General features: G+C 44.4%; 1 protein-coding gene across 7 annotated transcripts in view; it reads right to left on the reverse strand.

Annotated features, from left to right (window-relative positions):
* Positions 1-25,567, reverse strand: part of ema (C-type lectin domain containing ema) — a 58,099-nt gene that overhangs the window by 7,488 nt on the left and 25,044 nt on the right. For 4 of the 7 annotated variants that reach the window (XM_084604817.1, XM_084604814.1, XM_084604816.1 and 1 more), the window contains 14 exons: positions 24,289-24,553; positions 21,674-21,803; positions 20,953-21,053; positions 18,365-18,417; positions 18,233-18,302; positions 17,478-17,632; positions 16,969-17,019; positions 16,124-16,252; positions 13,618-13,738; positions 12,766-12,917; positions 11,506-11,824; positions 6,665-6,848; positions 3,759-3,915; positions 1,369-1,604 (listed from right to left, as the gene is read on the reverse strand). In XM_084604817.1, coding sequence (XP_084460943.1) covers positions 1,369-1,604; positions 3,759-3,915; positions 6,665-6,848; positions 11,506-11,824; positions 12,766-12,917; positions 13,618-13,738; positions 16,124-16,252; positions 16,969-17,019; positions 17,478-17,632; positions 18,233-18,302; positions 18,365-18,417; positions 20,953-21,053; positions 21,674-21,803; positions 24,289-24,553 — 2,123 coding nt within the window. The remainder of the gene's footprint in view (positions 1-1,368; positions 1,605-3,758; positions 3,916-6,664; positions 6,849-11,505; positions 11,825-12,765; positions 12,918-13,617; positions 13,739-16,123; positions 16,253-16,968; positions 17,020-17,477; positions 17,633-18,232; positions 18,303-18,364; positions 18,418-20,952; positions 21,054-21,673; positions 21,804-24,288; positions 24,554-25,567) is intronic. The other 3 variants (XM_084604815.1, XM_084604813.1, XM_084604812.1) reach the window with 2 other exon arrangements.

Here is a 25,567-nt window from a genome sequence, read left to right on the forward strand (position 1 = left end):
CTAATTTTAGACGGACGAGCGTTTTGAACATGGTAAGCTTTAGTGAGGTGGGAGCGGATTCCAAGTTACGTCTTAGATAACTTAATGTTCGGTTAGCATTGTTAGTGATATATTCAAAAAGCATGCTCCGTGAAAGATTGCTAGTAATATGCAGGCCAAGATACTTATAAGGGTTGACAACTGACAAGACAATACCATTAATAGAATAGGGGGGGCAGATCAGAAGGGGTAGAGCGGCAGAAGCCATGCATACATTTGCATTTATTTGTGTTAAGCTGCATTTGCCATTTACTAACCAGATCATCTAGAAGCTTACTGGAATCATTAAGGCTAATTATTTTGTGGTAGATGACGCAGTCATCTGCGAACAGCCTTGTGACTGAGTTAGAGATACAGTCAGGAAGGTCACTAATGTAGATGAGAAAAAGCAGGGGCCCCAGTACCGATCATTGCGGTACACCGGAGGTAACTGAACAAGGTCGAGGTATACTCATTGGCGGTTACATACTGGGTCCTGTTAGAGAGAAAATCCTTAATCCATGCAAATACATTCGGGTCAATATTAAGAAGGAAAAGTTTGAAAATAAGTAAATCATGAGAAACAGAATCAAAAGTTCGCGAGAAGTTCACATCTCCTTCCGCGGTGCATAATTCTGCACGCGACCAAGTGGGGAACATTTAGCAAAAATTGAAGTCCCAGAGGAACTCTTCATTTGTAGTCATTTGCGCAGCCTCCTGATCATCACCCCTATGCATCACCAACGTGCAAAAATTCTTCAAGTCTCGACACGCCACCATTATCATTACACATAGGTGGGAGCTTCGTGAACCTTGCAGGAGTGAAGAAATAGTGATGGCAGAAAGGAAAGCATTTGCATTATGCGTGTAGTTCGGCTAGTGTATTTGCAGCATTTCCGCGCTTTTGTCTCTCTTAAGGTTGACTCCTACTGGCTAGATTTAATTGTTATAACCAATAATTTGCTAGGCAGCATTGTTATAACCAGTTTATTGTATCATAGAAAACATCAAAAAGCTGATAGTGCCCCGTTCGTCCATTGTTATGTCTGATATATTGTTCCAAGGGGTATTTTTATAAGTGGGTTTGACTGCAGTTTTGGCCCACAAGGTTTAGCATGCGTCACAACACAGCATACTGATGGGGGAACCCAATCTGCCGTAGAAAGAAGAAAATCAGCTGGCATTACCCGTCGCGATGAACCGTGCTCTAGATAGAGACTAAAGTAGGCATAACAGCTTGTAAGGAGCACTGCTACTGACAATGCTTTAGATTGCAAGCCCTGCAAGCTCATCAGAGGCCAGCAGCGGTTTCAGAATTAAGAGTCCAACCATCAGTGTGGGGAAGCGCACCTGGAAGCAGGTGATGGAAGCAGGGCTGCAGAACCTTCTTTGGGAGGAAGTAAAAGCGGCACTTCAAACTCTGTTGGCTCTGCCGCTGAAGCCAGCAGCAAGACCGGTGCAGGTGCTATGACAACTTCTGGAAAGGCTACGACAGCCTGGTCCACGACAGTCTCTTCAGAGCGCAGCTTCTTGGAGACACCACCGGAAGAACAACTTTCACTAGAACTGCCTGGGCATGGCCTTATCTGGAAAGTTGACAAAAGAAAAAAGAAAAAGAAACACGACGGTCCCAACAAAACATCATCATCATCATCATCATAATCAGCCGGACTATACCCACTGCAAGGTAAAGGTGTCTCTCACATTTCTCCAATTAACCCGGTCCCTTATCCGCTTGACCCCTGCGAACATTTTAACCTCATCCACCTATCTAACTTTCTGCTACCCCCAGCTACGCTTTCCTTCCCTTGGAATCCAATTTGCTACCCTAAGCGTCTATCGGTCGTCCTCTTTATGGACTACATGTCCTGCCCATGCCAATTTATTCTTCTTCTTAATTTCACTTAAAATGTCAGTAACTTTCTTTCTCTGACCCACTCTGCATGCTTCCTATCTCTTACAAAACAATTGACCTTTCATACGTGTGAATGAAAAAAAAAAGTCATAGCAACATATACTGGAACGTTTGAAAAAGCAGTGCGGCTGCCTTTTCAAGGAAAGGGCAGGGCTCATTTCAAGTGTTAAACACCGGCGACACATCCAACCTTTTGCAGCGAGGTGCGTCTGTAACATGACAAGAAACCTACAGAAAATTTTGTCTGTGGCTGCGTAACCGCTCAGTACTTTGCGCTACCTTTGCCGGTTTTGAGCATGTGCACGCTTGAGCTAGTCAGCCATCCCACTAGTTGTGTACGACTTGCATTAACAATATGGATGGTGGAGCCAGTAACGGGAAATGGCCAGTGCGGCCATGGGCACAGCAAATCAGGCATGTTACTGCCGCACATCAAAGCAAGCAGATAGAGGATTCCGGTTTCGGACAGGAACCTAGCTTGCCGAGCGTCTTGCAATTTTCCTGACCTCCCTGTGCCGCAATCTTGTCCCACCGGTTGCAGCCATGACTGCCATAGCTGCAACGGTCGCTCAAAGTTAAACCAAGGTGGTGTGGCACGGTGCCAAAAAACGGTCACCAACGTCAATCAGTCAGTATTGGTCATGAAGTGAATGAAAGTGGGAGGTTGAGCTGCAGCCCACGCTTTCTAAGTCAGACCGTTGGTTAAAGACACAGCCTGTGGCCACATGTCGTTTGCAAATCAAGTGTGGTGATTCAGAATTCGAGTACAGGTGTTCGAGAAAGCACAGCCAATGACCTCTCCTCTGCGACCATTTGCAACTCAGGTGTTGCCCTCTGCAGCAAAAATACACGCCGAGTCACTCACCTCTGCAGTTCTGAGGAAATCGAATAGGAAGTTTCCTGTCATGTTTGCACCTGGCTATAGTTCGGTAGGATGTGTTGTGTTAGTGATCTGTCGTTATTAAGTTGTGTAAAGAAAATTTTAATTTTGCCCCACGTATGCAATCTTGGATAAAAGGAACCAAAGAGGTTCAACAGCAAAGCTGTTTTTGTTGGGCAGCATAGTTACTGCAATGACAGCGAAAAAATTACCTAAAAAACAGTGCCTGAATGCACCTCTACTGCTACTGCTGATGCCATCAACATATATTAAGGTATCTTCTCCGTCAACCATCCCTTCTACGCAATTTCAATGACTAAACGCCTACAAGCTCACTGCTGACAGGCAAATTAATTTTTTTTTTTTGTCTATAACGCCTTTCTCGCAGCATTTCATACCGTTCCAAACAGAAGAATCACCTGTAATGCCCATGGTTGTCCAGATCCCGGTATCCATTTCCGGATGTATCTGCTCCTCCCATGAATGTCCGGATTGAGCTTTGGATGTGCGGACATTAACTAGTAGGTATCTGTCAGATCACTGATTGCGCGTGTGCTTCCTGTTCAAAGCTTACTGCATTTTCTGCTCACTTTTGCTAATTCTAGTTATCAATTAGTATTCAAACTGCATTGAGATTCTCGTGCACTTTGAATCGACTATGTTTTCCTGTACCAAGGAATAAACATGTGGACCTGATAATGCACTCTGCTTTCTCAGCAATCTATGCATTTTGAATCACCATAGCTATATCCATGAGAGCAATAAACTGAAGTTCGTAAGCCCCACTGCTTTCAGAATAGTCTTACAGACCACCTCTGTATGAACAACCTCCATACTTTGGCAGCATAAAATACAATAAACATTGATAAAACTTTGATTTAAAGCATGGTCGTCGTACCAGCGTTCCCAGCCACAGACCTTGGTACAAAACGAGCAAGCACGCACCTGTACAGGTGAAGGGCCAGTTACGACAGGCAATGCTCTTGTAGAGAGGTCTTCCAAAGGTATCTCCTCTGAATGGTCACGTGACCTATGACCCATGCGAGGGGAAGACTCCCGCGACGTTGACCTGCCACGGGAGACTGGACTGCTCCCTGAACGCCTGGTGGTGACAAAACAAGTTCCCTCAGACAAGGCATAAATCGAAACCGTGGGACCAGCACACTGCAGTTTTTCACAGTGAATTGCAAGCATTTCTAGCGACACTACATTGTATTACCATTTCCAAGAAGAAAATGTACATGGGGAAACACAAAATGCTCACAACAGTAGACGAAAAACCCCTATGACAGCTTGCTCGAGAGAGTCTGTTGAATCCCATCACAAGCACGGTTTTTCTCTTTGCCAGTTTCATCTTCCTTTCCTGCCACTTTTTGAATCCTTTGAATCTGTGCCCCACTGCAGGTGGGGATGCTGAGAGTACCCTATGCATGCTTGGGCATCTGGGAGTGCTCATTAAGCAAGATATCAGCGACCATGAGCAAGCCCCATGACTCCAGCTTGTTCTTCTCTAGTCCCTTTTTTTCACACTGCACCAAAAAACTTCTGCACGAGTATATGATGAATACTTTCACAAAACTGAACCAAACGTCCATGGTAATGCTAAAAACTGAATTGAATGTAAATTGAGTGATGAAAGAAACAAAACGAATGTTTGTATGACTGCTTGCTACCGCAGGAGAATATTCATCAATTCAGCCATAAGATAGAAAACATGGAGCTTCAGTAATAATTAAAGAGTTATGCCATAATTGTGAGTAGTCATAATATTGAACTCCACTAGGAGTATGCAACATTTTCATGTCATGCATAAAGAAAATTTAACTTTTTGCCACTGATAACGACAGAGATAAACTGGTTCCACACCTGGGTATAGGAAATTCCTCCGAGACCAGAAGACCAAATACTATCATGGAACGGTTTGCTACACCCTGGCTACACACAGCTGCATCACCCAGTCCTTAAGGCCACCATATGCACATATTACGAATGTTGTCACACGAATGCACTCTATTGAGGTGCTCATCCTTCTGCATGCAGATGCATGGTAGCAGCACGCTGTGGCAATTTAGTGGGCACAGTTTGTGGAACAGTTTTAGCAGAAAATTGTGGCATATTTTTGTTTTAATACCTAGATTGTGCGAAAACAAATTTTGAACACGAACTGAATTGGAATATGAGAAAAAAAATGTCTTCGAATATAGAATAGCACATCGAATGTCAGATCAGAGAAAAAAAATGATTACTTAGTTAGTTATATGGGGTTTAATGGCGCATAAGCGACTATAGCTGTCATGCACCAAACACAGGGTTAGATGTCTGGATTACTATAGTTGCCTTAAAAAAATGAATTTCTTGAGAAATGTTAAATTAAAAAAAAAAATGAACAAGTGCATATTCTACTAAAATCAGTGTTTGATGAATTGGGAAGCAGAGACTGTAAAACACAGGATTAGATGTCTGGATTTCTGAAGTTGTAAAAAATTGGATTTCTTGAGAAAAGTTAAAACCTGTGAAAACTGAACAAGTGCATATTCTCCTAAAAGCAGTCATGGATGAAATGGGATGTGTTGACTGTAAAACAAGGTGAAATATTTTTTCCCCAGGTCTTCCGAGTTTTCTGCATGCAATTAAAATGTGACTTACAGTGAGGTCATCACCACAAAATTCACATATTGGTTTCTTTTTTTTTGTTAGTAAACTAAAAAAATAGCAAACATTGTTTGCCTTGTTTCAAAATTCACACATATTTGCAAATAAAATGAGACTACAATCTGCACAGAAGCGTACACTCTACTGATAAATCCAGTATAAATATTTACACAATTATATAAACTGGTTTTCTGTACAGGAAGACCACGTGCGAAACTGAATGAAGCTGTCATATCACTGCTGAATACAGTAAACGATCGTTAATTCAGCCTTCAAGGGAGCAGAAAAAAACTTCCATCAAATGGGCCTGCAAAAACTGCCGCAAGCATCTGCATCACAGTAACCGATGAACAGCTGCATGATGGTCGTCAGCATCTGAGGTAATACCGTCGTGACAATGACGTTTTTTTGTCCCAGCTTGTGCACACGGTCAGGATGGTCTTCACAAAACGGTCCCGTCGCATTTTGGGGATGCTTCACTGCACAGTCCACGCGGCCAAGCATTCACTTTTTTATTTATGGCAAGAAGTGGAGGTGCAGCGAGTGCAGTCTTGCAGCACTTGACTGCTAAGAGCATTTATCATTTATTGCCTTTTAAAAGACAAACAGCAAAACGTGACACCATGTTCATGCAAGGCTTTGGTTTTCACATGAAATCAAACTGGTTGCATTCGTAGTCATGTCCTTGCTTAAGAGGTAGTTCCACTAGATGTAAAAAATTTTTGTAACTGGAAATGAGAGAGATGGAAGCTATTTCAGAGTGTTTTTTTCACGAAGCAACAAGACGTGTTCAGTAAGTGGCCATTTAACTACCAGACAGCATCTTCAGGACCATGTCATCACCAACAACTGATATAGTAAAGACCCTGATATAGCAAAGATTTTTGCTGGTCCCAATGACTTTACTATAAAGGGGTTCTACTGTACTCAATTAGAAAAATCTCTCGAATTCATACACCTGTGTTGGCTATCCTTTTCTGCCACCTCTCTCTCTCATGGTATTGTCAAAGTAGTTAGTGACAGTGAGTGAGTAAGTGAGCAAGTATGTGCATAAGCATGTGAGCAAGGAAGCAACACTGAGCTCGAGGTGAATATACAACTCTACGTTGGATTTTGAGTCCAAAAGATAGTTGGACTCCCTCTCCCCTTGCTGCTGAATGCAGCAAGCTATGCAACAGCTGAACTTATGAACAGCATACCTCCTCTGTCGGCCCTCGATGTCCCCAGCACTTCCTCGGTGACCAGAGCGGGCCGTGGCAAAACCCGGCACCTTGGTAGATGACGTGAAGAGTGGCCGGTAAGGTTGGTGCGGAGGAGCGGTGCCCACTGTGCCAGCTCGACCTCGAAGGCCCGTGTCTTGGGACAGACTCCGATGCATCAAGCCTGGGTTGCCAGGGAAGAACAGTTTTGCTCCAGATCATTCATTCTTTTTTAATCTTTGAGAATGCAATGAACCCACACTACAGAGCCTTAGAAAGCCTGTACAAAGCTCAAGCCTGATGTCACCATGTTTCAGTCTGGAGGGCTGAAGCACAGAAATCTGTACTCCTCCTCTGCATACACCAACAATCCTGCAGCCAGCAAACAGGTGTATTTGCATAATGTGACGAGGGCTACTTCTGAGGAAGGGAAAAATAATGTTCGTGCTTATTTTCTTTTTTGCAGCAGCCTTTCTTTTTTTTCTGCAGCAGTGACGGCTGCCTGCCTGCTCTCTGATGTGTGAAGTGTGCTAAGAAATCATCAAGTCGCAGCTATTAAGTAAACAACTTAGACCGTTGGATCATCATTGTTAGCAGTGCGAGACCTACCATATTTACTCGGGTGCAAGTTGACCTGCTTTTGCAGCTTCAAATATCTGAAGTAGCAGAAGCTAGTAGTCAGTTGAAACCAACGCACGGTAGTACCGCCAATGTCTTTTTATTGATTTTTTTTTTCGTCCATCCAATTGGAGGGGGGGGGTCGACTAACAATCGTGTAAATACCACAAATAAGCCTTCACACTGAAGTGGTGTAAATGCATTTATTTACTGCCACATCCTGACATAATGAACAGCCACCATGTCTGTCACCCAAGCATCCTTCATATCGTGTTTCAACATGAATGGCCAAAAATCTATGTGCACAGCTGTCGTCATGTGCCACTAGCTCTACAACAATACCTGAGATGGCCCTAGGGTCAAACAAATGCAATAAGGATTACTTACATCCTATTAGACAGGCATTTTAAAAGGCAGTTCAGCAGAAGACCAATTTATTCTGAACAGCTGTAAGCAGTGTTACACGGTACCACCAACTGCTCTGAGTTCTCAACAGCAGTTCAGTTTGAATGGCAATGGCAGTATACCAATTGAGTGGAACAACTGACAAGATTGTAGTCGATGAATCCACCATGCTAACCGAGCTAGTGGCATTTCCCAGTGCCACAGGTTCTCAAATTGTGAAGAAGCTTGCTCGCCTGGCTACGGCTTACATGCGACTTACCTAATCAACTTTCTCCAATGGAAACATGAAAACATATAACGCAGCATGAGAAAAGCTGCAGCCAAGATGTGAAGCCAATCCAGATTGTCTAGATTGGCTCCACATGCTACTCAGCTGCTATTCGCCGCGAAATCGACCTAGAGGTGGCGCCACCGTCCCTCCCATAGTGTGGATCGGCAGCCGGCGGCGCTCGCAGAAACGCACGCTGCGTAGGTTTGCTTCCGAGTTTACGGCGGGTTTGTTGGCGATGAAAACGTGTCTTCTGCAGTATTTCTGCAATATTGCAGAAAAAAATCCAAGGATTTCGCCAATGCAGCAGAAGAAGAGCGGATTTTAGGAAAAAGAGCACGCAACCACCAGTCTTCTAGATTTACTTTGCACGTTCCTTGCGCTGTACCGCGCTCACGCGCCTAATGTTTGGGCCTGCCTAATGACAGCTTTGTTTTTCTTATCGACTTTCAAACAGTTTGCACGTGTCTCATGCGAGTGAGACCGGCGCATTTAGTGTCAAGCCCACGCAGATACAAGGTTCGTGCTCTGACCTGCAGTAATTTAGATTGAATCGAGGCAGCCTGGTTCACTACATCGCACTTGACTCGAGAATTAAGCAGGTTGAATGTAGCATTGACAGCGCACTGCATGGCGAGTTGCTTTAGACTGAGTGCTCATCAACTCTGGCCCAGACAACCACGCACAAGTATTCCCCAAAAATGAGATCACGCCGACACTATACAGGAAATCTCGCCGCACAGGAAAGCTGATTGTTCACGTGTACAGCGCTGAGTGGATTGAATTTGCCGAGATGCTTTTTGCGGCCACTGTCATAGAATGTGATAGTGTATTAATGCATGCGCCACTAACTGTAAATGATTTCCTGAAACCAAGGAAAGTATTAGGAATTTTTTATGTGTGTGATGTTAATATATAACGGTAAATTAGTAGCGTAATTATTTTGTTTTGCAATGCGAATAAATTTCACCCTGTGAGAGAACTTTTACACACTTGACAGAATTTACAATAATCAGCGATTAATTTTCAGTAACGTTAAAGTGCAAGCTACGAATTACTCGCTGCAAAGACATCGTTATAAACTGCGCATGGGCACTGTCATGTTCTGGGAAGCAATTTTACAGGCTGAAAATTTCTTTATCACTAATTATTTAGCAGTGACTAAGTCTTATGCGAAGTAAAATATTAGGGTTGCTTCCAAAACAGATGCCAGATATAAAACTATTCCGAAAGAAATGGAGGTCATCTTATCATGCGACTATAAAAATGTATTTATTCCCAAACTAAGCACTGATATTTAAGCCCGCATGAAGCTGTTTTACTCTCCTTGTCAGAAATGAGTTTTGTCGGAAGACAGCACTTGGACGAAAAGGGATTATAATGATTATAATAGGCTACCAGTAAAGTACATTGGTCTAGGTGTATTACGTAATATTTAGAGTAACAATTAGGTGCAGGAAATATGTTTCCCAAACATTCGAGCATTTCTCTAAAGCAAAATGTGCTCACTAAAACTTTTACGGACGCACAGAAGCCTTCAACAAAAAAAAAAAAGAAAAGAAATGCATATTGGCTCGGGTTTAACGAATGAAAGCGGCATCGACTATGACGGATGATTGCAGAGGCTGGTTTTGGTGACTTTTTTTTTTTTTTTTTTTCATTGTTAACACCACATTTACCACGTGGGATTGTTTATGTGCAGTCAAATCCCACAGCAGGGGAACGCCTTTCGAAACGGTTGTGATTGAATCCCCCGTTCTCGAAATCAGCAGTCAAGCGCCCTTACCTTTGAGACACCACAATAGAGGTTTAAAAGAATAAAAAAGTACTCACACAACTCTATCGTGCATACAGACGGCATAGCTGGCATAGAGTGGTCTGTTCAAACTGCATTCTGCTATATGAAGCAGTCTGCGGTGGCATATGTTTTTGTAGCTGCGGTATTCCAAACAGAAACGAGTATATGCGATTTCTGAGCGTTTCCATTAACTTTTATTGACGGCAACGACCTGTTTTGCTTTGACACGGCGGTAACGACAATACTACTTCGTTTGAGACATTGCATGTCAAAGAATCTCAAGCGCCGAAGACCGCGATGGATGATGTCCTTATCCAAGCATGACATGCTCGATACGGACAAGCATATATATTTTTTAATGAAGCGTGGGGTTATAGACTGTTTATATTTATTTTGCAAGAGGCATATAGGTAAGCAAAAGCTCACAGGAACTGCGAAACAAACAAAAACGCTCCTGTACACGCCGCATGTGCGCGCGTAAGTCACAGCGGGCTGGAACGCGACGCGGAAACGTATCCACACTGAGTAGGTTTCGCCGCTGAGCCGCAAGGTGGCGACTCTGCTCGATCTCGAGGCCAATATGCATGCAATGCTCAAAAATTGCCTAGAGATTACAATTCCATGATGCAAAGTACAGAATGAATGCTTAAAATTGTGAATTTAAGAAAGAAAAGCATTTTTTTTCTTCATAAAGCTGCTTGCACGTGGTGCAATTACTTGATTGAGATGCTGAACTGAGGTTCTCGAAACCTGCTGTGAAATATCACGAGTAAAGACAGAATTACATGTAAGCGAAAACTTATGCGAACGCAACAGCGGCACGCGTCGCATGAAGGCTTCGCGCAAACAGAAATGCATGTGTCGCTTAGCTCGTCGCTCGGATCTGCCGAAATAGAACATTTCGCTCGTTCGCCTGGAAGTAAGCGTACGTCACTGCCGCTCATTTCGCACGCTTTCTTTATTTTGCTGTGTTGCATTGCGATTGTGCACTACCGCGTAAATTTTTCGCTTTGTACGAACAATGGTGACTAGCCAAGCATTCAAAGAACGTCTAATCGTAACCAAAAAAAAAAAGAAAGGGGGTCACGTGACTTCTCGTAGTGTGCAAGTTAACACACATTTGATACGGTTTGTTGCAAATACATTTTACTTTGCCATGTTGTCGCAAAATAACTTTGATTCTTGCAATCGTTATGAATGTTGCATTTGGCAGTACTTTTGTGGTGTACCAAGCCACTATGCCAGCCACACAATCTACCCAGAGTGTCGTCGCTGTTTCTCTCGGTTCGCACTGTCGCGTGCATGCGTCTTCCCCAGTAGGCGACGGAGCGAACCATGATCGCTTTCGCCGCGCTTCCTTGTCGCGTCGCTCACATTTTCGCTCACATGTGATTCCAGGTTAACATGGATATTTTAGTTCAACGCATTAAGTCTGTAATCATGCTCTGCCAACATTTATCATCATCGCACACACCCCAGAAACAAAGAGAATAATTCCCTCTCGAAGCTTTTTATGTTACTTGCACAATGGGCTAACCTAAAGAAGAAATTATGAGCATTCACGTAAATTCTGATGCCTCCAATATGTTTAACAGAGTAAAATATAAAAATTCCAATTTTATTTTCTGCTCCGATTGGTTAGCAGAATAAAACACCAGCCAGCAGGCCATAGGTGACTGCAGTAAACTGCTGTTTACACTACTACAGAGATGCAGGCCTGGATCAGAACACAGTGAGCCAAGAAGCGCTCACCGGACGACGCGGCCGCCAGTGCTGCCCCTGCCGTGCAGGGCGTCCTGGGCGTGTGCGGGTGGTGTCGCAGCGGGGAGGGCGGCTGCAGGGGCAAGTCCAGCAGTCGCGCAATGCTGTGCATCTTCCGCTGCCGCGCGCGCAGGCGCCCCTTGTTGAGGCGCTGCTTGGCCGCCATGCAGCGGATGTGATCGTCAAAGAGGAACCGGGCGGCCAGCAGAGGACCGCTGCCAGGACCGCTACTTCGACTGGCTGCACCCCGACTGTGCACCGTGATGTGCAGGCAACGGCTGTCCTCCTTGTCACCCGTCACCTCAATGTCCTGGTCGCGACACGCGCATTGATGAAATTGGTAAGCAAAGCCACAAGCAGCAGGGCTGGCCTCACGCCACCATAACCCCCACCGCCACCACTATCATCACTAACACCCTCCCCCCCCTTCCACCAATACCCATGGCCTGAATTATGTGCTGTGCCAGTTGCAAACACAATATCCTTGCCAATTTCCCGATGTGCTCCACCCACTTTGTACTTTGTCACCACCTTACACTCTACCATGCACGTCACCTGTACTAATGATCACTCCAACCTTTGACAAATCACAAATGCCCAAGTTTACTCAGAGAAAAAGAAGTCTTGACTCAAAGAACCCAAAAACATGTCTTTTCTGTGACAACACTCAATCAAAAGAAACACAAAGCTCCACAATCTGAATGCGCTGGAATGTTGATGCACATGCACAATGTGGACTACTTGACACATTTACAGTATTAGGCAACCAGTCTAAAGCTCACAAGCAGTAGACATTAAAAGACTCAAATTTAGAGCGATGTGACCACCCATAGGTACTACCACGGGCAAAAAAGGTCCAAACAATGCATGGTCCAAACGGAACTGCCCCCTCCAGAAAGAACCAAAAATCTGCCCCGGATGGGTTCGGACTTTGAGCTGAATTTCTCAGAAATATGCTTTGCAGCAGAGTAGGCCTAGTATAGAGCCACTCCTAAAAACACCCCCCTTTTACTCTGGGCAAATTTTCTTTGCACACTTTAGAAAGACGAGTCTGACATGCGCCCACCATGCTTTTTCACTGTGACTAATACCTAAGTTAATACCTAAATCGAAACTGGTGCTGGATGGCACACTTGAGAAGGCATGCACGCAGCTCTTCACTAGCCTCTTCTTGAAAGCTCCCAGTGTCAGTACGCAGCCAAAGAAGAAACTGCTGCAACGTTCGGCAGCAAAGAAAAAAAAAATTCGCACCTGAAGGAAGCCAACAAATTTGGCCACTCCCCATCCGAGCCGCTTGGAGTCTGGCTCCACAAGGACCAACTGCGCCACATCGATCACCATGAAGCGGCGGATCTTCTGAGAGTCCTTGCTCACCACCGTGCAGGCAATCAGGTCGCTGTTGTCTGTGTCAAGGCAGCCAGCGAGAAATAGCCCTGAATACCTCCGCAAAACAGAACACCTTACGCCATTGCAGATTACACGAAAATCAACGGCTAAAAACAGCCAGATGTGCAATGCAGCAGGAGTGTTGTAAGAAGAAAAACAATGACAAATTGAAAAAGAAGAAAGACACGCTGCAGCACACGTTTCCTTCACACTTAGCCTTGTACAGACATGTGGCATCAGCACAATTTTTGTTTCACTGAAAAAGATGGTTTTGGTATCGAGCAGTTTGAATATGCTGCGGTGTGATGATCTGTCATGCAGACCACTAGGTTCTGGAATGCACAACAGTATACATTAAAAAGAAAAGAAAAAAACATGTTATCATAGCAAGACTGCAACTGCTGCACTTCCAGTGGTCTGCAATTACCTCAATTCTAGCCTCTCACTACCTGTAGCAGCATTTTGACTGTCCGGGAATGCACTCTATGATACTAACGGACCATTTTTGGTCATTTGTTCCCCATAGGAACAGGAACCTCTCAACTATGAACGCTACTCAGACGTATCTGCTTGTCATGCATCAATGTAAAGTTCCCTTCCTCCTGAAGGGATTTCTGGAGGAGCCCGAACAAACCCTTTCCCCACACCTCAACAAGATTGTCCCACATTAGAACCAGATGAAGTTCCCCAGGGAGACAAAAAAGATGAAATGCTCACTCAAGTCGAGGACGTCATCCACCTTGACGCAGCTCGCCAGGTTTGTGAGGGGCAGCTGTGTTTCCCGCTCGTTGCTCAGAAACAGGGACAGCTCACGGAGCAGGAAGAATACTCGGATGGCCTGCACAAGCGGATCGGGCGGGGCGGAACATGACGTGGCTGCCAGCTGCCAAACACAATAAAAAAGAAAATGGGAATGCCAAAGCAGTGCATAATATGAACATCCAGCTACAGCAAGCACCGAGAAAGAAGGCTCAAACTGCCACAAATAACCTTCATGCTCTTTGCTATAAGTATAAGAGGACATCAAACATGATATACTACTTTAGTTAGTTTAGGAAGAGTCCACCCCAGGTCAAGTAGATCGCAACTGGGAGAGTAACTACGGTACTGATTACCATCTCTCTAAGTGGCACCAAGCAGCCACAAAAGAAAGCTACAAAACTCTCACAAAAGCTCTGCAGTTGAAAAGAAACTCGTCTTGGCCAAGAGCACAAAACCAGCATAATTGCCTGCATGGTGTACTTGCTGTAAAGAATAGCTAACCAGGACATCTAGCAGTTGGTTGGACAAGGACGAACTACGGAACAGTATATATAATTGTGCATATTTATCGAGAAAACTTTAAAACATTTTCCCGCCTCAACCGCTTGCTCCTTTGTGGTGAAACTTGCACATGGAACTTGCACATTCCAGCAACTTTTAACCTGTAGCAAGTGTAATGACAGTACACTTACTTGGTTCATCCAGACATAATGCAAACCCATAACTGTCTGCGCTGAGATCAAGAAATTGAATGCCGTAAAAACTGGGTTGTTGCCAAGAGGTTGCAGTGGTGCCATGTTTGTAACGAGGGGCATTAGGACATTCTGAAGCAAGCATTGCAATCTGTGCGAGGCACCTCCAAGCTACTTATGGGGCCAATAGATGGCCCCAGCATCACCCTCTGGCTGCTCCTTTAGTCCCTCGACCCCAGAAAAGATGATTACAGGTGTACACCACACGCAGCTGAACCAAACAAGTCCCAACTTAAAATTTACTGAGATAAAGTTACCACAACGTGCAAGCTCCTTGTGAAATCCTTCATGATAAATGTGAGCATTACTGTATTAAGTGCAGTTTGCCATCTTTTAGGCTGCCCCCAGTAACAAAGCCTAGTGCTGAATGCCCGAATATGACGCTTTAATTTCAAGTTTTTGCACGATCTTCAGGGGTGTGCAAATCTTCTAAATTTCGAATAAGAGTCAAATATGTTTGTTATTCGATTTGCATTCGTGTTTGGGAAAGCAATATTCGAATTTACCGTTTTTCCACACTGCACGCTTCACCGCAACGCTTGACTGCGTGGGCTGTGCAGTGAAGCATCCTTGCGATGGGACCGTTTTGTAAAGAGGAACCTTCCCTTTTGTGAAGACTGCCTTCCCAACAGTGTGCCCAAAGTGAAGCACTTAACGAGACCAGGAAAAAAAAATAGTCGTTCTTACTTCGGTTACATCTCAAATACAGACATTCATCATACAGGTGATCGCCAGATAAAACTACTCTGATGCAAACAGTTTCTGGCAACTTTCCAAGCCCATTCGATAATTCCAGCTTTCAGTTAATTCCGACATTTTCGCTGGTCCCTTGAAGTCTGAATTAACGAGTTAACTGTATTCAGCAACAAAATGACAGCTCCATCCAGTTTCACGCCGTCCTTCCTATAAAATAAAACGGTATATGAAATCCTGTGTAAAATTTATACTGGACTGTTCAGTGGGGTATACACTTCTGTGCAATTCTAGTTTAGTCTTATCAGCAAATACCATGTGGACTCTAAAGTAAGCAAGATATACTCAATATGTCAGATATTTGAAAATATCAGATATTTGATATTTGACTGAATATTTGAAGGTACTTTTTTTCCCCAAATTCGTATTTTATTTGTATTACAAAATTTAATACTTGCACCCCCCACACACACTATTCTCAAGCTGTACACTTCCTGCCTGTACCCTCTAAATTACAATTCATTCATCTTATGCACAGACTTGTGTGTCTGGTGCTTAGCACAGCAAGAAATTCTATGCACATCAAAGTACATTTGGTTCTCTCTTGTAATGTCACGCTGCCCCCCTCCCCCACTTTAACATTAGAACCATTGGGCTGACGTTGGTTTTAAGTTTCTTAAAAGCTTTTTGAAAAGGCTTGCGACAAATGTTGTCATTTCAATGTTTCATGCATGCCTTAACCTAGACTGGATTTGAGGATTTCTAACCAACTATTGACAGTCTGAGTCTTTTCAGAAATTGATATTATTACGCATTAGACTGAAAAACTCCATTATGGACAGTTTCTTCAACACTGGCAACTTGTGCACTGCCATTTGTGGTAAGCAAATTCAGCACCAATCTTGTTTTAAGGAAGGACACATAATTAAAATTTTGACAATACTTTTCAAAAAGCATATTAAGAGTGTAAAGCAGGAGGAGGGGGAGCAGGAAAAAGAGAACACAAGAGGGCAGACCCTTCGTGCCCTCTCCACCTCTCCGCAGGGCAGGCGCTTGTGGAACTCCACTCCGGACATGGGGGTCCCCATGGGCGGAAGCAGCAGGTTGGCATCCATCATCAGGTACTCCACGTTGAGCGGCTTCTTCTGAGCACAAACCATGAGAAAGACAGAGCTTCAGTTTGGTTCATGATACATGAGCCACTAAATGAGTCTGGAAGGGGGTGAAAAGGTAGTGCAGACACCAACAAAATGTGGCCCTCACTAAAAGCAAAAATGCTTAAAACAGCAATTCACGGCAAGTGGTAACAAAGGGCAAAATGGTGCACATTGCACTAATGCGAGGCAATGGCTAGGAATTTATCGAACAGCTGCACAGAAGCATAAGACATCAGGAAGCAAGATCACGGTCAAAGATGAATAAACAAGAATACCATCATTATAAATAAAACCGGAAGATGCACAAATAAGCTTGCAAACACAAGCAACAGCCAACTAATAGGTGATGACAGAAGGCGTAACTTTCTTTAATCCTACACGACCATACCAGGAAACAATTTCATTACAGTACACTCTTGATAGTTCCCACTTTCGGTTAACTGAAACTTCAAAATTTTGGATGGGGCAAACCATATTAAATGCATTTTACTGACTGTTTTACTGAATACGAATTCGATAAATGTGAACACTAGTACTACAGTTTTTGCATGAGATTTTTATGGGATGCTCCGATTGTTCGATGTAAGTAATAATTCAATAATATCCAGGTTCAGCATGTCGGGGATCAATGTATACTAAAGAGCATGGATTCAAGCAACAATAATGGTAAGAAAGAAGATGTGCATTATGCTGCCATGCATTACCTTCATTTCTTGGTACTCATCTTCAAACATGTCGAGAAAGATCTCCTCACTCTGCCGGCCATCGTTACATGTGAAGGAAAACAAAAGGAAACACAATGTGAATGGGGTGTTAAAGAAGGGTTAGGATAATTACTATAACTTTTTTTTTTTGCAGTGGGGGGGGGGGGGGGGGGAATCCCTACACACTCGACACAAGGTCTTTTCACAGTCTGCAAAAGGCATTCACCCCAGCCCAACACTCGAGTTGTACCTGCATTACCACAAGGGTAAAGTTAGGCTTCTTTTTTTTTTTTTCTTTTTTTTTTTTTTTTTTTTTTTCAATCATTTAGTAGCATACAAAAGCTCAGTCTTGAAGGAAAGCAGCCTCTCTGTCACTCAATTGATATCAATATATCAATACCTCACTCAGTTGATATATCCGTAATATATCGATCAATACATGCAAGCCGATGAGAACCTGTCTTCCGTGCGCATTCTATTGACTAAGAGGATGAGTCTGGTCTTGTCACCTTGTAGAAGTTTCGGAGCAGAAGCGTGCTCTCTTCCTTGGCCTGCTCCAGGCCAGCCAGGTGATGGTCCTGTAGACATGACTGGCCATCAATCGTCGCCAGCTGCCGGAGAAGCAGCAGTGACATCTCTAGCGTTGCCAGCCGCACCTTGCTCCCTGCCGGAAAAAAGGGGGCAGCACATGAGAACAGGGCTTAGGGGCAACCTAGAATGCATTAAATAACTGTGCAAAGAAAGCCAAGGCGAGTCAGACTTCAAAGTTTTCCATTCAAGAATAAAACAAGGCACAAAGTCCACAACCCCGTGTTGGGAACTGCCATGCTTTAGAAGACAGGTTATACCACTCAGAAAGCAAAAGTCAGGTGCTGGAAGCATGTGCAATTTTAAAAATATATAAAATAAGAAACCAGAATTAGAAATCAGCAGGAACTAAGCGAACAGCCAGAGCAACATGATGTTGAGAAGGAAAATGGACAAGTGCTCCAGGACTAAGAATCATGAAAGATGAAACAAGCATGACTAAGAATTTTAGTCCCACACTATAAATTTTACAGATTTAGCTTATGGAGTACTGACTGGAAGTAGAACATTCACACTGCGACAGCAATTTCACTGTACAGGAATTCTTCGCAGAAGGGTATAGCTTATCTCTTAGTTATTAAGTGAGTCACCCAGGCGTACATACAGTCAGAAACGAAACTTGTAGATAATGCCTTCTCACAAAACTAAGCTGGAAGAGCGCAGACATAATACTCACCGTATTTACAGCTCAAGGTGATGATCTGGATCAGCTTGTCCATGAGGGCAACATTGTACCAGTGCTTTGTCTGCAGATTACATGGGCAATGAGCTGAAGGACACGACAACAATGCTGAATTCTGATGCATACCTCAGGATTCAGGGAAGGCATGAGAACTGTGTCCAAAAGCTCCCTGTTGATGCCTGTTCAAACAAAAATCAATTGTTACCTCTCCTCCTATCACATCCCCACTTCTACACTGCTTTTTGCTACTGATGACACCGAGAAAACGCTGCAAAAAGGCAATGTGAAATGACTGAAAAAGATGCCACCAAAATCTTTACCATCCTTTTGGTGTACTTTCCAGCAAGCATTGCAGGCCTAAGAGCTGACCTTCAGATATATACTCTGCAAGGTTATGCTGTGCCCCAGCAACAAGGTAACTACACAAAGAAATAATTAGGAAGAGTTTATTAATACCTAAAAAATCCCAAAACATATGCAATAAGGAAGTGGTTTTCTTTTTTCTTGATGTATCATTAGTGCTCTACACTGCTGTTTAAAAAAAAAATTACACAGTATATGCACCAATACTAACAGCAAAGCTACTAACAAAATATTCCACGGGGGGCACGTGGCTTCTCACTTGCAAAGAATGTGTAAGCATGCTAAATTTTGGTAGTGACCCATCTAAGTTAATTTGGAAGCCACCATTCTGTTGGTCATAGTCAAATCAGGTCGGACACCAATTTTGGCCAAATCCAGGGCGAAGTCAAACTTGAGGGGTCTGATGGGCCAAGCTCTGAAGATGACCCGTCTAAATTTGGAAGTCACCACTGAGTTGGCCACAGTCAAATTAGGTTTGACATAAATTTTGGTCAAATTCTGACGAGGACGAATTTCGGGTGTCCAGAGGGCCAAAAATTTTGGGTGGCCCACCTGAATTTGGTAGTCACCACTGACACTGAGTTGGCCATAGTCAAATTAGGTTTGACATTAATTCTGGTCCAATTTGGATGAGCTCAAATTGCAGGAGTCCAGAGGAGTAAATTTTGGGTAACCCGTCTAAATTTGGAAGCCATCACTCCGTTGGACATAGCTGAATAAGGTTAGGCACCAACTGTGGTGAACATTGGACGAAGTCTTCGAGTGTCCAGGGAGGACAATTTTCGGAGTGTCAGCAGACTTTCTGTACACACTTTCTGCGAATGCTTTTCTGCAGTGTGAGCCTAAAAGCTCACATATTAAAACTAAGTTTAGTACTTCAGCAAAAGGACAAGTCCTCTTCAAGTAACATACAGCTGTATGTTACTTCATGAAGGCTGGTCCGTCAGCTGAAACATCATACTAAATACAATTTATTACTGTTCCAGGTATCCATTTTTTTATCCCACTATCCCTGGTATGCAGTGGAGTGTTGTACATTCAAATGTTACACATTCAAACGTCCTATCCATTCAAACTGATGTTTTAGTCCTATGATGCCCCAACTGTATTCAAAAGGCTCCCTTTGATCCAAAGTCCACACTGTTCAAACAAAGTTGAAATCCCTTTTGAGTTTCAAGCATTTATTGGCCCCCATGTTAGGCATCAAAGCCAGCCTCAATACAAGCAGTGCACAAAGTTTTCCTAAATGTCTTTGCCTTTCACCATTTACAAGCATTTTGTGACTGATGATGGCTACCATACATGTATTCCCAACTATGCACCAAGCCTCAAAGGGAACAGGGACACACACATATTGGCAATGTAACAGTTTAATCAAACATTGAAAGATGTTACATTACCCACCAGCTGCATGAGAGCACAGAGAGAAAGAGAAGCAGAAGAAAGGTATCAGAAGAAAAACACAATTACAGTGCAACACCAACAAAAACCAGAGCTGTACAGAAGACGGGAACATCACAATAGCAACAAAGACATGCAGACCGTAAACAGAGACAGTGAAGACATGAAGACAATGCAAATTTGGCACATTCACTAACTGTCATATGATGCCCAGCAAAAATTTTGCAGACATTTTAGCTCTGCCTTCAAGGTTATGATACAAAAGCATTAATGGCCCCCGTCTGCTGCTCCCCTCGTGGATTCTCGTTAGTGTACATATCCTCGCTTAATTACTAATCCCTCAATTTGTGTGTGACCCCGCCGGGGTGGCGCAGTGGTTACGGCGCTTGACTACTGTTCCCAAGGACGCGGGATCGAATCCCAGCCTCGGCAGCCACTTTTCGATGGAGGCGAAAAGCAAGGTGTCCGTGTGCTGTGCAATGTCAGTGCACGTTAAAGAACCCCAGGTGGTTCGGCAGCCACTTTTCGATGGAGGCGAAAAGCAAGGTGTCCGTGTGCTGTGCGATGTCAGTGCACATTAAAGAACCCCAGGCGGTCGAAATTTCCAGAGTCCTTCACTACGCTGTCTCTCATAGCCCGAGTTGTTTTGGGACGTCAAACCCCACAAACCAAACCAAACCTTAATTTGTGTCTCTAATATTCCACACACACTCATTAGAATGTAGTGGTAAGCTACCACGTTATGTGAACTTTAAAGCTTCGCGTAAATTTATCTGTCAGCAATTCAGACCACTGGCAAACAGTGCAATTCCAATAGGACCCAAATGAATATCGTAACCTACACCACCACCAACAAAGCTAATTCCAACAGAGTCAAAGTCCATTATGCATTCCATTTAGCTCAGAAGCTCTTAGGAGCAATAAAGAGACACCGACTGCAGCAGACTGACCTTGATTGTGGCCCAGTGCATACAATAAACACAGAGCGAACAATGCCGGGTGGTCGTTCTCACTGCAGTCCAGGGCATTCAAGATGGCTGCCAAGAAGGGCCTTCAGAATGAAACAAGAGGAACCAGGAAAGACACCGTGCCATCAGTGCAAATTTGTCTACACCACAGACGCTCACCAAGACAAAGATGGCAGTCTGCAATGTGAAAAATGCAGGCCGTTCAATATTGAACGTGGATGAGCCATTTTGTACAGTGCACTCACATATGAAAACTGTTGCTATGGAAAGCCCAGCATACAATTTCTAATTGGCACCACGGCCATTTTTAGACACCACAAGAAGACAAGTTTAGAAACACTGCCTGCGATGCTAGTTTAGCTACTGCTAACAGACACAATATAGAAATGAACACCCAGAAAAAAAAAGAAAAACCTATCCAAGTTTTCAACTTGACTCGGCTGTTTGTGAAGTTACTTGTCATCTACTGGCTTGCGCAACAATCAATGCCAGACTTGCTAGTGGTCAATTGAGATTTCCCTCCAGTCCGCAGTTCCGGTGCTTCCACCAGTCATACGACTCGAGATGACGACGAAAACAATGCAAGCTCGGAATACGGACCCTGCTCTGCCATCCTCAGCATGCAGCAAGCACACTTGGCAAGCATCTTTTCATCTCTGAGCAAAACTAATTTGCTTTGCTGTAGAGTTTGCACGGTGCTCACCTCTCGCCAAGCAGCCAGCCTTGGCTGAACTGCTCCATGGCAGCCATGTTGAGCCTCTGTGCAACCTGGGCCTTCTGTTCGTCGGTGATGTTGAGGCCACCATCGGGAAGGTAGGCAGGGTTCACCTCACCTGCAGGAAGGTCCACTTACATTTACAGAAAGTCAGGAAGGTTGCCTGGCCAAGTGATAACACAACACTACAGGCACCTCATACGAAAGCAGTGGGCGAACGAGATCTGTCACGCCAGAGTGTGGGAATACCGCAGTGCACAATCTTTACCACAGGTGCAGTTGGTAAACGGCAGCACAGGAGATGACCACACAACACATGACTGGAACAACCAACAATTAGAACAGACAACCGGAATTAGAGAACTGGACAAGAGGAAGTTAGCACATCAGTACCCAAACATTACCCAACAGTACTCCAATATCAAATTTTTTTTTTGTAGCTAGAGCTATATTGGCCACAGTCTCGTCATTTCGCCGTGCTTGTCCGTGTCTGTCCGAAGAAGAAGTCGTGGGAGGCGGTAGCTGGCAGCAGACATGGCCGAGCATTAACTGGACCTAGGGCTTCCTGACATTACGCTTGCCAGGAGCTGCCAACGCCAGCCTTTACTTTCATATGAAAGAGTGGCCAAAACGCTTGCAATCATGTTATCCCTAGGCCGCACAGGCACGTTCATAGGCTTAGTTAAAGCGGGGCTTTATATGAAGGCTGGTAGCTTGCGCTATCGTGTCATCGTGAAGATGGAAGTGAAAACAGAGAAAGAGGTGCCCTAGTGGAGGGCTTCAGATCACCGCGCAATAGAGGCTTTCGCCTCGTCGCACTTTAGAGGTCAAAAATGCCCCCTATGGCATCTAGGGCATAATAAAGCTGAAACCACAGAGTAAACTATTATGTGCAAAAGCCATGTCTTTACTTTCAAGCCGAACCTAAGCGTAGCCATGCACACAGCTCTCGCGTAACTCCAGGTATAGCCACAAGCTAAACAACAGGTGGTGGTGGTGAAAACTTTATTTCTGTAAAGAGAGAGAGAGAGAGAAAAAAAAAGAAAGACATTTGTCAAATGATCAATGGGCTTCTTTCCGTTGGCTTCGTGATGTGACCGTCTTTCGGCGACTTCCAAAGCCCAGCTCACCGCCCGCAGTTGTACCACAGGTTCAGAGCTGGTCACCGCAGCCTCCCATTGTAGTGGGTTAGATAATAGCCATTCGGCTTTGGGTTGGAGCTCAGGGCACATGTGTAAGATATGAGCTAGGTCGGCCTTTTTGGCATCGCAAAGCGTGCATTCGGGGGTGTACAGGCCTGGGTTGACCAGTGATAGTTTGAAAGGGTATCCGATTGGAGCTGCCTCCACGTCACTTGCTGAATTTTACTGAGGGATTTATCCGGGGCTGGGCATTCTAGTCTGCTATTCCTGTAATACATGGTGATTTCTTGGTATGTTATCATGCGTTCCTTCCCCCCTCGCAGGCACGATTGGTCCACTGCCCGGTTGACGAATCCTCGGGCTATATTGTGGGCCGCTTCGTTCCCCGGGTGGGACGAGTGCGCAGGGACCCAGATAATTTTAATCTGGCAGGGAGAGAAATGTGATTTTTTTTAGGATTCTATATGCCGTTTCGTGAATTTTGCCTTTTCCAAAGTTACGCATGGCCGTTTTTGAGTCGCTGAAAATAATTCCACAGGCAGTATTGGTGATTGCAATTGCTATCGCGGATTCCTCCGCTTCTTCCGCGCGTCTGCCGAGGACGGTAGCGGCGGAGAGGTGTTTAAATGTTTGGTCTACGATGGCGACTGCGAAGGCGTCCCGCTCTTCGTGTTCGGTCGCATCTACGTAGACTGCCTCCTCGCAGTTCCCATAATGCTTATGAAGAGATTTGGCTCTGGCCTGTCTTCTCTCCTCGTGGTACTCCGGGTGCATATTTTTTGGGATCTGGTGCGTTATAAAGCAATCGTTTGTATACACACATATCAGAAAAAAATTATGAGGACATTTAAGATCCATGTTTAAAGGTACGCGAAAATGTTAATGACTCTCGTCAGAGGATTGCCTTGCAGATTCTCTTTTGTACATATGCACTATTCTGTTAATCACTAATCCCTTAATTTAGGCCTCTATTAGCTCACATATATACAGTCGTAAGCCGCCCCACCATGTGAAAGGCCACCTGCAGACATAAAGCCTCACTTCACAAAACTGTATGAATGTGTATGTGTGGTATGGGGGCGGCATGTCTGACTCGGAATGCAAGGCTCCTCGAGTGTTCCGATTTCCCTCTCTCACCCGTCCGAAATGAGAAGCCGGAGTTGGCAGCTCCTGCCAAATTGGCCACGTCACGTGGTGTTGTGATGTACAACCCTACAGCCAATCGTGTCTAGTCATGTCAGTTGAAAGCTGCCAACTGCCACAGCTATGCCCGTGATTTTTTGCTCACAACATCGACAATGCCAATGACCGATTTTGTGGAGAATGGGACCTTTAACGCTTTCGCATTAAAACAGGTTCTATGTTATCTTGGTAGAGAAAGCGCTTCAGAGCCCAGCGTCCCTTAGATAAGAGAAGAAGAGAGAGAGGGATTGGCATGCATGATGGAAATGGCGACCCTACACTCACAGTCCGCTGTCGGTGTCTGTGGATGGTCCCCGTCCTCAGTGTGGTGGCATGGCACTGACTGATGCAGGCTTTGCGAGTATGAGTTGGTCGGTGTGGTTGCTGATGAGCTACTGGCCCGAGGGTCACCACTGCAACCCTGCTCCTCCGAACTCAGCATGGCCGCTGCTTCGCTCGCTGCCGCTGCCGATGTCCACGTCTCCAGGCTCTTCTCTAGCGACTCCTCCGGCGCCACAAACTCGGGTTCACTGCCAAGGTCACTCTGGAAGACAAACAACAGCCAAGCTGAGAGTTAAGCAGCTCTCAGAACTTTTACTGCAACAGCAGTATCGGTGCCACTTGGTGAAAATGCCAGTGCCACACGTGTGAAACCTCCGTAAGTGAGGTTTGCAGGAAACTTTTCAAGTGCACGAACCATCGGCTTAAAGTAAAATTTTCAGGAGCACTCAAGCTCCCCTTTAACAGTATGACACGATAATGCTAATGGCTTTTCTCTGCAGTTCTCCGTGCAGGCCTTTGTTCACATATGCATGCACTTGTTACATGATAAAGCCTTAATCTCTTTATTTGTGTTTCTATTATCTCCCACAAACCCATTAGCGTAGTTTTTACCTCCAGAGATAGGTATACAGCACCGCTTTAATCAAGCATAGCCTATAAAGTGGCATGTCTGACATTGGATACAAGGGCCCAGGGTTTGATTCTCATTTCATCTTCCGTCAACTTTCTTTTTAGCGGAATTCATTTACTTTTCAATTCTGCCCCTACACGTCTAATATGCCTTTGCGACCAATCCTAATTTGCCACTGCTTATGCCTCCAATAGAAATGCAACACACCATGGCAGTCCTTTCAAACAGCTTGCATGTGGTATCTAGTCAGACAAACGACATAGGTTCCAGAGCAATCCATTTCAGAGTCAAGTCAAGTCAAATCAAATTGTAAACTGTGCAGTTTAACATTCCAAAAGAACACGAGGGCTATGAGGGACACCATAATGGAGGGCTCTGGAATAATTCACACCACCTGGGTTCCTTCCACATGCGCTCATGTTGCACAGCCCACAAGCATTTTGTATTTTGCATACATTGAAATGTTACTGTAGCAGCAGGAATCGTAAGTGCAACCTTGGGATGAGTTGTGAATTCAAGTTTACTAAACATTATGAATACAATGACACAACTTGGGTCTAGATTTGGTCACATCTCCAAAGGTAGAAATGCAAGCAGGTTTGGTGGAACAGACAAAAACATCCCCAAGGTAGCCATCTGTGATAC

The sequence above is a fragment of the Amblyomma maculatum genome, chromosome 5 (assembly GCF_055883805.1).
Source record: "Amblyomma maculatum isolate TAMU_Amacu chromosome 5, ASM5588380v1, whole genome shotgun sequence".
Taxonomy (NCBI): Eukaryota; Metazoa; Arthropoda; class Arachnida; order Ixodida; family Ixodidae; genus Amblyomma; species Amblyomma maculatum.